Raw genomic sequence first — 12,408 nt, forward strand, 5'->3', positions numbered from 1 at the left:
CATGTGCTACAATTTTTCATTCACACTATTGATAATTCACAATTCTAAAAAGTCACTGTATAAGGTTTGTACAGATATGGCAATAGTATAATAAAATATCAATACGTATTTCCCAAGCGTTAAAATATTTCACATATTTCCTGACTACTTTACAATAGAGCGGCATGGCGGACTTAATATACTGTGATTAAAACTGGCAAAACGGAGTATTTTAACCTGCGTATACAAGTAAGTAAATACATTGTGTACATGTCATCTTCGTAGGGGGGCTGACCTGCTTAAAGGAAACTCAACCGAATGTCTCGAGGTGTTTTAACAACACCCCGGGGGGCCACTCGGAAGCGCCGATATTCCTGCTGCTGTGTATACCCCCTCGGGGCAAACAGTGAGCACAATTTTATGAAATAACTACACACGCGTTACGAGTTCACTTCATCTCAGAGGGTCAAAGGTATATGGCATGGTGATTACAGCGACTGATTTGTGAGTACATTTACGTGTCTGACACTATACGAGGACTAGTTTAGCTAAATTGAAGTTATGATCTTTTTCTCATCTTTGGTCAACTTTTTTGCAAGAGTTTCGTCTGGTTTGTGTCGGATGTGCAAGATTATCGGGAGGTTTGTTTGTTTGTTTGTTTGTTTGTTTGTTGCTTAACGCCGCACTCAGCAATATTCCAGCTATATGACGGCGGTCTGTAAACAATCGAGTCTGGACCAGACAGTCCAGTGATTGACATATAGGGCATCGATCCACGCATTTGGGATACGATGACATGCATCAACCAAGTCAGCGAGCCTGACCACCCTATCCTGTTAGTCGCCTTTTACGACAATCATGGGTTGCTGAAGACCTATTTTACCCCGGGTCTTCACGGGCCTATCGGGAGGTAGTCGGATTGATTCATAATTACTTCGTAATAACGACGCTATTTGAGAGAAAGGTGCAAGAACTGGGTTCCATGACTATGATTCAGATTATAATATAATATTGATAATCATAATAATTAATAATCATAACAATCATAACAACAATAGTAATAATAATAATAACGGTAGAAGTAGCAGCAGCAGTAGTAGTAGTAGTAGCAGTTGCAGTAGCAGCAGCAGCAGTAGTAGTAGTAGTAGTAGTAGTAGTAGTAGCAGTAGCAGGAGCAGCAGCAGCAGTAGTAGTAGTAGTAGCAGCAGCAGCAGCAGCAGCAGCAGTAGTAGTAGTAGCAGCAGTAGTAGCAGCAGCAGCAGTAGTAGTAGTAGTAGCAGCAGTAGTAGCAGCAGCAGCAGCAGTAGTAGTAGTAGTAGTAGTAGTAGCAGCAGTAGCAGCAGCAGCAGCAGTAGTAGTAGTAGTAGTAGCAGTAGCAGAAGCAATAGTAGTAGCAGTAGCAGCAGCAGCAGCAGTAGTAGTAGTAGCAGCAGCAGTAGTAGTAGTAGCAGCAGTAGTAGTAGTAGTAGTAGTAAAGACCCTACGTTCATATACACTGCTGTATGGGACAGTGATAGAAGTACTAGTAACTGTACGGTATACACTGGCACACTTCGCTGATTTTGTTTTCGACATGACATTACAACAAATTATTTTGACAATATTATGTTATCATTGTAATTATGATTATTGATACCAAATTTGAAAAGATAACATGTTGCAGTCAATACGTCTAGTAGTATTAGCGACTAGCAGTAGCAGCAGCAGCAGTAGTAGTAGTAGTAGTAGTAGTAGTAGTAGTAGTAGTAGTAGTAGTAGTAGTAGTAACTTCTTTGATAGGCATTTAGAAGTTGGAGTACTAAGTAAGGATAAGAATTTATGGATGAACAACTTCTTTATTACAATTAAGAGCGACGTTTCGGTGTAGGTTCTAACACCGTTATCAAGCTATATTTACAGAGGCACTCTGTGACACATTTAAACTTCTAGGACTAATATACTGAAACAAGCCAAGACCTCTGATGAAAACCATGTCATCAATTCATTAGACTTTATTTTCACCTCAAAAATTTCTTCATTAGTTTAATTGATTATTGATACAATGGCGATATTATAAGTACAGATGCGATAAAATATCTTGTCACCTTTAATATTTTGTCTTGAGTTTAATTGATCATGGATACAATGGCGATCGTATAAGTACTCATGCGATAAAATATCTTGTCACCTTTAATATTTTGTCTTGAGTTTAATTGATCATGGATACAATGGCAGTAAGTACCCGTGCGATAACATATTCGTTTGTCTCTTTGTTTCGGGCCAAGTTGATAATCTAGGTAATCTCCTTATCAGAGAAACTAGGCCACGCCCCTCAGGCAATCTTGACACATTGTTTGTTTTACCTTTTCCTTTGATCTTCCGACAGACCCCGTTCCGGACGAGTCGATTCTGCACAGAAGGGAGGCTGCATGAAGCGTGCGGCATCTACCATTGAAGTAAAAAAAGTGGTGAGGACTATTCCTGACCACTCGGGTTTTTCCGTAAAGAGAAGGTCGACGTGAATATCAGATTGAGATATGAGACGATTAGCGGTATGATGAACGTAGTCTTGTGGTAATAACTTTAAATTAGTTTATTGAAAGCATCTGATCATGTTTCTATGGTGTCTTATGTTCTGTGGCATCAGTAGGTAAGTGAGTATGGTATGAGACCCGTCAAGATCCGGGTTAGAATAGGTCTTCAGCAACCCATGCTTGCCGTAAAAGGCGACTATGCTTGTCATTAGAGGCGACTAACGGGATCGGATGATCAGGGCTCGCTGACTTGGTTGATGTCATCGTATCCCAATTTTGTGGATCGATGCTCATGACTTCAATCACTGGTTTGTGTGGTGCCCAGATCGCCGTCATATAGCTGGAATATTGCTGAGTGCGGCGTTTAACAACAAACAGAAGGAGAACAACGTTCGCTCGTCAAGCCGAAAATCAGAGATCGATTCCCTGCACTGTGACACTGTGTGGATCCCTTTTCAATGTCACCCGTGAAGATTCCGAGGTAGAATAGATCTTCAGCAACCCATGCTTGCCGTAAAAGGCGACTATGCTTGTCGTAAGAGGCGACTAACGGGATCGGGTGGTCAGGCTCGCTGACTTGGTTGATGCATGTCATCGATCCCAATTGCGTGGATCGATGCTCATGACATTAATCACTGGATTGTCTGGTCCAGACTCGATTATTTACAGACCGCCGTCATATCGCTGGAATATTGCTGAGTGCGGCCTTAAACAACAAACCAACCAACCAACTTTTTAGTGTCACCCGACCTGCATGATATTGCGGAATAGTACTTGAAGCGGCGTAAAATCATGCTCACAGAAGCGCCAAAACGGCGCTGTCCTCCATTAGCCCATACTGTTCCTCTCAAAAGCAAGGCATAATTTCACAATGTATTAACTTGTGGGGATTCAGGTGAGAATATTGGTCCCAAGCATCCCATACCTGTCGTAAGAGGCGACTAAATGAATCGGGCGTTTTATGGCGGTCGCCTCAAAGTGATCGAATCTGGATCAGGCAAACCCGTGACTGAAAGCATGAAGAATCATCCGTGCCATCGTAGCACGTTGACACACAATTAGCCGAGTCTATATCGTATTCTTTCTTATTTGTCAACACACAAACATACACATGCAGTACCTTGTATATGTTTGTTTGTTTGTTTGTTTTGTTTAAAGCCGCACTCAGCAATATTCCAGCTCTATAAATGCCCGTCTGTAAATAATCGAGTCTGGACCAGACAATCCAGTGACTGACATCATGAGCATCGGTCTAAGACATGCATCAACCAAAACAGCGAGCCTGACCACCCGATCGCCTTTTACGGCAAGCACAGTCGCCTTTTATTATAAGCATGGGTTGCTGAAGACCTATTGTAACCCGGATCTTCAAGGGTAGAACATTCAGAGTGACGTATTCAAATTTTAATCCAGTTTTAACACTGCCTGCAGTATTAACATGGAACAGGAATCCAAGGAAGTGGGGAATCGAACCCGGGGGCTCAGCATGCCAAGTGAACACACTAACCACGTGGCTATCTGACATCTTCTTAATTGAAAGCGTCACTTTTAATAAACAATCATGTTTTAACCCATGCCTATGGAATACCGTAAGGGGCTTCGAACTTGACATCTCGAATTTTGGTGAAAAGTCGAAAGTTCGAAAACGCGAGAAGGTGACGATGTCCAAAATATTTGTTAATCATTTTATCTCAAATCCGATGTATACTACCAGATTAATCAGAACATTTGACCATAATATTGTTTTCTTTGTTTCGTGATGTCAGAAGATGAGACGCCCCGTGTTGGTGGTGTTCCTGCCTGTAGCGGCCTTCATACTCCACCTAGCGGCGTATTTCGTGCCAGTGTGGTTCACCTTCCGGCTGCCAGCTATGCACAAGGACATCGGGCTGTGGTTCGGCCGCTCCTGCTACCGCGGCAAGTGCCACACCCTGGGCTATACAGATGGTATGTAAAGCATGTTTCTAATATATTAACATATTTTGTAAACACCTTTTAGAATTTCATTTTGAGTCAGTTGAGTGTTGTTTTACGTCGTTTTGAACATTATCAAGTTATATTACGGGGGTCAGCCAAATGCGAGAGGAAAGCATGAGGTAAGAGGTGTTACACGTTTACCCCTTTGGTGATACCTGCGAGCATAGATATACATTGGCAAACATTATCATAATCAGTAATTTTGGGTTCGAATCCATGATCATAGGATCATGGCACGCTCAAGGGACGCAACTCATCAGTTTGCCGCCCTTCAGGCGATTAGGCCACTCGTAACCCCGAAAAAGGAAAAAACAAATCGGTATTTCTTTTAAACACGATTGGCTCAGTCGTCTAAGGCGCCGCACATATATGGATGAGTTGCGTCCCTTGGACACACCAGAAACATATGATTGTTGGGTGGAATCTCCGATTGTGTTTCTAGGTTTGTCAGCACCTTACCCATGATCGTGGGTTTAACCAAAGTGGTAAAGGTTTTACCTGCATCACTTCTTGCCTTCCCCGAAAGCATGTGCACACGGCGTGATATAACTGGAATGCTGTTAGAAGCGGCGTTAACCCAATTCTCTCTCACTCACTCGGCACCGGTTTCATTCTTTCCAGTCGGTAGACGAATTCAGGCTTAATTCAGGCTTCACTCCACAGTCAGAAATATACTACTCAAAAGAAGTTAAGGAACACCCGATTCTTTCATATTACTATGGTTAATATCTCAGATTATGACAGATTAACTATAGTAATATGAAAGAATCGTTTGTTCCTAAACATCTTTAGAGTAGTATATATGAACGTCATACATGACCTAAAACGCCTAATAGGGAGCATCTTCCCGAGGCAAGTGAGTTAACTGACTATAAAAGTCCAGTTTCCACCCTTGCCGAACTAGGCTGGTATTATGGAGTTACATTTTGGCTGGGCTAACGAGTCTATGCATAGTCCAATCAAAATCGCGCACCGAAATCGAAATCCGGTACGTAAACTGTCATGCAGATTTCGGTCGACTGCAGGATTTGCAAAGCATGTGCACGGCTAACTCGTTGTCAACATATATTTTCAAAATCTTTTCATGTTTTTAATCAAGGTGCTCACGTGATTTGATGCACTTCGCCATGTAAGACTCGTTTTATCACAATATAGATCTTGATTATCGATCAGATCGTCTTGACTGTGCGCCACCGTTTTGTTTGAAGCAAATGCAAGTGATACGAGAGGTTGAATCTGATTGGTCAATAGGAGAGGCATAGAAAGGACATAACTCATAATAGCCACTGGTGGCGCTACGATCGATCCCAGGAATTCCAGCCTAGATCGGCAAGGGTGGAAACTGGACTTTTAAAGTCAGTTATCTTTCTTGCCTCGGGAAGATGAATTGGGAGTGGAACAATCAAATCAATACGACCGTCGATCCGTAAGTCGGAATATGGGGACACACTGGATTCCGGGTTAACATTCGCTATCAGAGACATAGATCGTTGCTCAATATAACCATCACTGGTTTGTCTGGTCAAGACTCGATCATTTACAGGCCGTCATTGTCTAACCGGATCGGGTAGTCAGGCTCGCTGACTTGGTTGATGCATGTCATCGTATCCCAATTGATCGATGCTCATGATGTCAATCACTGGATTGTCTGGTCCAGACTCGATTATTTACAGACCGCCGTCATATAGCGGCGTTAAACAACAAACAAACAAACGAGACCCAGGAACACTAGTCATTTACTCTCCAAGCAGTCCCCGTGTACAAAACAGTTTATGGACTTTAGGTGTTGTTGTACGTATTCTGTTATTTTGCATATGCCCATTTCTCGCAATCAATAGTTCCATACAGAAACGTTTATTAATGTATCAACGATGTTTTGTTTCAGTTGAACTTTTGTTTGACCTGCCCGTGTGGTTCGACGTCGTCCGTTGCCTAGAAACGGTTGCTGTGGTCGTGGGCTTCACCGTCATAGCGTGCTCGGCGACACTGGCAGTATGCTCTCGAGAGTACGACGTCTTCAGACGCACGTCACAGTTGATGTTTTGTGTGGCGTCATTCATGACAGGTAAAATCTTACACAACGTGATCACAAGTAGCTACAGTGCTGTCAGATGTCAGACCAAGGATAACAGTCGGTGCGAAACTTGGATTCGAACCTACGGTTAGCGGATCCTGATACGGTTAAGGGACGCAACTTAAGATGTTGTGATATCATTGTGGTCAAAGCTTTCATTCGTCACGCCCTGGACACGAGTTGATTCAAAACATGGGTACAGTAAATGAAGACAATTTCTGACGGAAACATTACTTATAGCAGCGTAAAACTCACTCACTCACGCACTCTGTTAAATATATGTTTATAAGTATCAATGATGCTCTTTTCAGGTGTTGCAGCTCTGTTGGCCGTGATCATCTTCTACGCGGAGTCCAACATGGATCTGCTGGTGTGGGGGCCGTCCCTGTCGCTGCTGGCGGCGTCTATCTCCATCGCTGACGGCACCGCGGTCGGCTACCACATCTACCGCTACGGCTATGAGGGGTGGTAAGGTCTAGGACGTCGTCAACGTCTGACTGCATCATCTCCAACAGTGGCACCGCATGAACGACGCCGACTATCTCACCTTCCTGGTTTTCAATACCAACCCAAATCTTGTGACACAAATAAGCAGTATTATGACAGAATGTGTCAGGTTGTCAAGTGCGTATCGAAGACGTATCGTGTAAATAACTTAAATGCAGACATTTTCGAAAAAAGGATTTATTTTTTGTTGTTGTGCGACTAACCTGAGACCTGATGTAAAACATGTTGTTATCTTTAAGGGGCAAGAAAAAACATATATGTTTTTTTACAAAAATGCGAATACCACCTGGTAAAAAACTAAGTATTGAGTGCACAACACCTCAATTCTAGGGCAGGGCCTGAAATATTTTGTGTGAAAAATGGAAATTGTTCGTATGTGATTTCGGACAAATTTCTGTGATAGTCCTCAACTTATGTAAATGAGTTAGAAGACTCTAAATACGACATTTTTACTTTCGCAAGTAACAACAATCTTAAAAGAGCGTGTGTTACTTTAGAGAGACACTGGATATATTTTCCTATATATTTGATAACTCAAAGTGCAATAAAATATATTTCTCGTGTTTGTTTGTACACGTTGTTATTGAGATACACGGCTCAGGTTGTGATCATTTTACGGCCGCTTCCCTAAGTAGTTCGAATGTGTTTTGTGAAATCCGTCGGATCATTGAAGTGTCTGCATGTTGTTTAATTTTATTAAACATTAGGTATTGATTTAATAAACTCCACATGATATGACAGTTAATACACGTAAAGCTACTGTTTCCAAAACTCATATATTATAGTGACGTCACATTTTGTTTTGTCACCTCTACTGCGACGCGACGACATCACAACAGCCACGAAAATGTCTACGGTGCGAACAAAAATAAAATTCTGGCGTGACGTCGTTCGGTCGACTGGTGCTGTCGTGCTATCGTGTCGTTGTCAAACGTTGACGTGCCGTCGATGTAGTGAAAGTGGTGACTTAACACAAGAGCGATGCGGCAGATCACGATGTCGCGGTCTTGTCTCATCAACTTAAAACAATCATTTTGGGCTGTCAGCCATACCGATCCAAGGTTCGTGCAAGTTGGCCTTTTTATTAACAGCACATTGCGTCATTGCGTGCGTATGCATCTGAACTTCAACATACTAATGATACCTAAGTTCCCAAACAGACACCGTTTTAAACCCCGACTATGCTCAGCAGCTACAGTTGGTTGGTTGGTTAGTTGTTTAACGCCGCACTCAGCAATATTCCAGCTATATGACGGCAGTCTGTAAATAATCCAGTCTGGACCAGACAATCCAGTGATTAATATCATGAGTATCGATCCACGCAATTTAGGATCGATGACATGCATCAACCAAGTCAGCGAGCCTGACCACCCGATCCCGTTAGTCGCCTTCTACGACAAGCATAGTCGCCTCTTACGGCAAGCATGGGTTGCTGAAGACCTATTCTACCCCGGATCTTCACGGGTCCAGCAGCCTAAGTAACAGTAATGAAGTTCTTACTAGTATACTGTGTCCCACAAATCTGCAAGTCGTGAGGGATTCTTGGTTAAAATTGGGGGCTAGTAAAAGAAAGTACTGATCTCCCACCAACATCGGCTGTTTGTAAGGGGCGTCTCAGTGGATCAGGTGGCCACTGCCCCGTTCCACAAAGCGATCGTAGCTCAACAACAGTCGTAAGTCAATGTTAAAGTGTGGATGTTACGATCACCTTAGCGCTACGATCACTTTGTGGAACGCTGCATCGGTGACATGTGTCTACGTACCCTTGCTGCGTGGATATTTGTTCATGTTATCAATCACTGGATTGTCCGGTCCACACCGTTATATACAGACCGCCGTCACATAGCTGGACTATTTCTAAGCGTGGCGGTAAGGAAGACACGCACACTTTACATGTACACGTATTGGAGCACTATGTGATAATCACTTATCAACAAGCGTGTCTTCATGTATACTACTCAAAATTTGATAAGGATCACAAGGTGATATGTGTGTAAGTTACCACAAACATAACAAAAGACATGACTCTGACTCAGAAACGTGTTTAATCATGTTATGAATGAAAATTCATGAACGGCATGAACTTGTATCAATATGGAATGTTTGAAATCTGCAAACACCAAAAGGCATTTCAGTAAAAAATGTTAACAGCAAACAAGAGAAAGAATTACACAGTTATGAGGGATAGTCCATCATTACACTTAGTCGATGAAGTGTCAATATCGAGTATGACCTCCCCTTGCATCAATGACGGCCTGCCAACGTCGAGATATGCTGTCAATAAGCACCCGGATGTTCCCAATGGGAAGGTTGTTCCACTCTTCCACGAGGGCATGTCCGAGCTCTGCCTAAGTCGTGGGTTGTGCTCTACGGCGTGAAAGGGCAACCTGCAGCATGTTCCAGACATGCTCAATCGGGTTCAAGTCCGGCGAGCGCGCTGGCCAATCCATGCGGACAATTGTCTCCTGCTCAAGGTACTGCTCAACCACCCTGGCGCGATGAGGACGGGCGTTATCATCCATCAGGATGAACTGAGGGCCAACAGCACCAGCGTAGGGTCTGACGTACGCATCGAGGATCTCATCCCGGTACCTCACCCCCGTCATTGTTCCTCTCTCCAGGACATGAAGATCTGTCCTTCCATCTCTGTTGATTCCACCCCAGACCATGATGGAACCACCACCATAACGGTCATGTTCACTGATGTTGGCATCATGGAAACGTTCACGTTGTCGTCGCCACACCCGCTGCCTCCTGTCTGTAAAGTCCAAACAATACCTGGACTCATCGGTGAACAGAACTGGAACCCAATCGTTCCATGTCCAAGTGACATGATCTTCAGCCCATTCCAATCGCTCCCGCCGGTGTCGAACAGTCAGGGGGATTCGGACACATGCCCTTCTCGAGTAGAGACCTGCATTGTGAAGACGATTCCGTATCGTCTGAGTGGACACATTCACCCCCGAGGCGTTCAGGAGGTCGTTACGTAGGCTGGTTGCTGTCCAGAAGGGATGACGTCGTGCCTGAAGAGCCACAAAATGATCTTGGCGTTGGGTTGTCGACCTCTGACGACCACCCCCATGTCGGTGTGCTGCTGTACCAAAATTTTGCTGTCGGGACCAGGCCCTGCTTACAACGCTCTGGCTGACGTTTAGTGCATTGGCAACGTCACGTTGTGAATAGCCAGCATCAAGCATTCCAATACATCTGCCCAGTTGTTCTGTCGTCAGGCGACGCCTTACACGTTGAGGGGGCATTGCGTAGATAAACGTAGTGTAAACACTCAATTGAGTTTAAAGTTTCAGAATGAATCAGACACCGTTGCCTGAATGGAAATCGTGCAATGGTAGCAAAAGCATGAACTGTGATGTGAAACGCATTTCCCATGGCATGAAATGCACGTGCAAGTGTGTTGGAGACGTTTTTGATTTCACTTAAACACAATATTGCCAGTTATGCAGTTATTTTGTTTTTTTATTAAGAAAAATATCTACGATCCTTATCAAATTTTGAGTAGTATATTACATATGAAGGTTTACCATAAGCTTCATCTACTGATGATAACAAAAAGCGCAAGATATACAAGTCTTTGACAAAGCTTTGACATATACACATGTACAAAAGTTAAGCGCCACCCACCATATTTGTGAGCTGTTACTTTTGGCACTTAATTATGTCTATTATAACGAGATGTACGATTGTTATTAGCCGTATATGTAAACCTCATGTGATGCAAAAGTTGTCCCAAAGCAAGTTTATCTTGTGTTCCAAAAGAATATGAGCAGAAAGATATTTAACCGAAGACCAGAAATTGAAGGATTAGAAAACATTGAAAAACTTTTTTTGTCATGTAACTGCCATGATATCAGCAGACCATATCAGGTGTCACATAGACACCCTAGGGAGTGCAGAGTCTATTGCAAGACAGAAACGTCCGTAACGTGTGTATGATCCACGGACATTGACCACAGCTTCAACCCTACTCATTACAAGTCGTTGAATAATTCTCTGAGTCAAACGGATCCATTCTTCATGAAGTGCGGCTTCAAGTCCAGCAAGATTTTGAACTGGGGGATCACGATGTCTGATTTTCCGGCCAAGAATGTCCCAGAGATGCTCAATCGGATTAAGATCCGGACTACAGGCCGGCCAAGGAAGAGTGGCAATAGCTTCTTGACGCAAATAAGCCAAAACTGCCCGAGATCTGTGTGGTCTAGCATTGTCGTCCATGTAAACAGGTCTTGTCTGAAGAGGATGGTTGTCAAAATGAGGGACTACCACTTGACGAAGAACGGCATCTTGGTATTGTTGGCCATTCAGCTTTCCACGAATTGTCACCAGCGGAAGTTTGCAGCCGAAGGAATCACAACCCCATATCATGACTGACCCCCCGCCACATGCTAATGTCTTCTGGATGTTCCTTGGTGCAAAAGGAGTGTTACGTTGCCTCCAAACACGTATTCGACCATCAACAGTTCGTAGCAGCATTCGACACTCGTCAGACCAATGGATCCTTCTCCAGTTGGCCAAATTCCATCGACTACGGGCACGACACCATATCAGACGATTCCGCATGTGCCTCTCAGTCAGTTGAGGACGTTGTACTGGTCTTCTGGCGTTATAACCAGCCGCTCTGAGGCGACGCCTTACGGTCATCGTCGAGAGTCTCTGATGGGTAATCCACTGCAGTCTTAAATCTGTTGAATTGGCAAATGGATTTCGTCTGACTATCCTGAAAAGACGTCTATCCTCTCTGTTAGAGGTCTTTCTTGGCCTACCAGACATATGTCATTGACATCATTGGTTTGACCATGTTTGACAATCAAACGAGTGATAACACTGTGATGACGACCCATTTGTCTTGCAATGGCCCTGAATGACATGCCAGCATTTTTCATGCCCGTCACTTGCCATCTTTCAGCGTTCGTTAACTTTCTCCTCACCATGGCTGATTTTCAACCTCTATTGGAAGGGGAAAATGCAACCACGTGTCTGAAACTTGAATTTCACTATTTATAGGGTAAGGGAACTGCAGCAACACGTAAAGCACGCTTTCCTTGTGGTATCTGGACAAATTTGGGTTCATGAAGCTATGGAAGCCTAATTCAGTCATACATCATCATATTTCGTATTTCTGATTCCCACACGTGAAATCAAGAGACTATGAATATGCTGGCGCTTAACTTTTGTGCATGTGTATATAATAGATGCGGTCCGTTTGCTTTAGAGGTTAGTCACGAGTAACAAAATAAACTTTGAGCAGGATACTAGAATTTATTAGAAGAGAAAATAGTGTTCTGTATTGAAATACATGTGCGTACAACATAGGGTTTGAATTACAATACGGCTGTATGCTTA

The 12,408-nt window shown here is 43.4% G+C and overlaps 1 protein-coding gene across 1 annotated transcript; it reads left to right on the plus strand.

Moving 5' to 3' along the window:
- Window positions 1-460: 460 nt before the first annotated feature.
- Window positions 461-7,015, plus strand: LOC139447710 (uncharacterized). Its single transcript, XM_071229161.1, has 5 exons — window positions 461-483; window positions 2,345-2,426; window positions 4,259-4,439; window positions 6,355-6,534; window positions 6,855-7,015. Exons 1-5 carry the CDS (start codon window positions 461-463, stop codon window positions 7,013-7,015), a joined length of 627 nt encoding a protein of 208 aa, XP_071085262.1.
- Window positions 7,016-12,408: the final 5,393 nt, after the last annotated feature.

Source organism: Haliotis cracherodii, unplaced genomic scaffold (assembly GCF_022045235.1).
Source record: "Haliotis cracherodii isolate W230 unplaced genomic scaffold, xgHalCrac1.p SCAF_7, whole genome shotgun sequence".
In the NCBI taxonomy this organism is placed as follows: domain Eukaryota; kingdom Metazoa; phylum Mollusca; class Gastropoda; order Lepetellida; family Haliotidae; genus Haliotis; species Haliotis cracherodii.

Excerpts from the sequence above, each read along its gene's own strand:
- LOC139447710 (XM_071229161.1), top strand. The coding sequence starts at position 461 with ATGGTGATTACAGCGACTGATTT. Across the intron at positions 484-2,344 it reads GTGATTACAGCGACTGATTT|ACCCCGTTCCGGACGAGTCG; the intron begins GTGAGTACATTT and ends ATCTTCCGACAG. Across the intron at positions 6,535-6,854 it reads TGTGGCGTCATTCATGACAG|GTGTTGCAGCTCTGTTGGCC; the intron begins GTAAAATCTTAC and ends TGCTCTTTTCAG.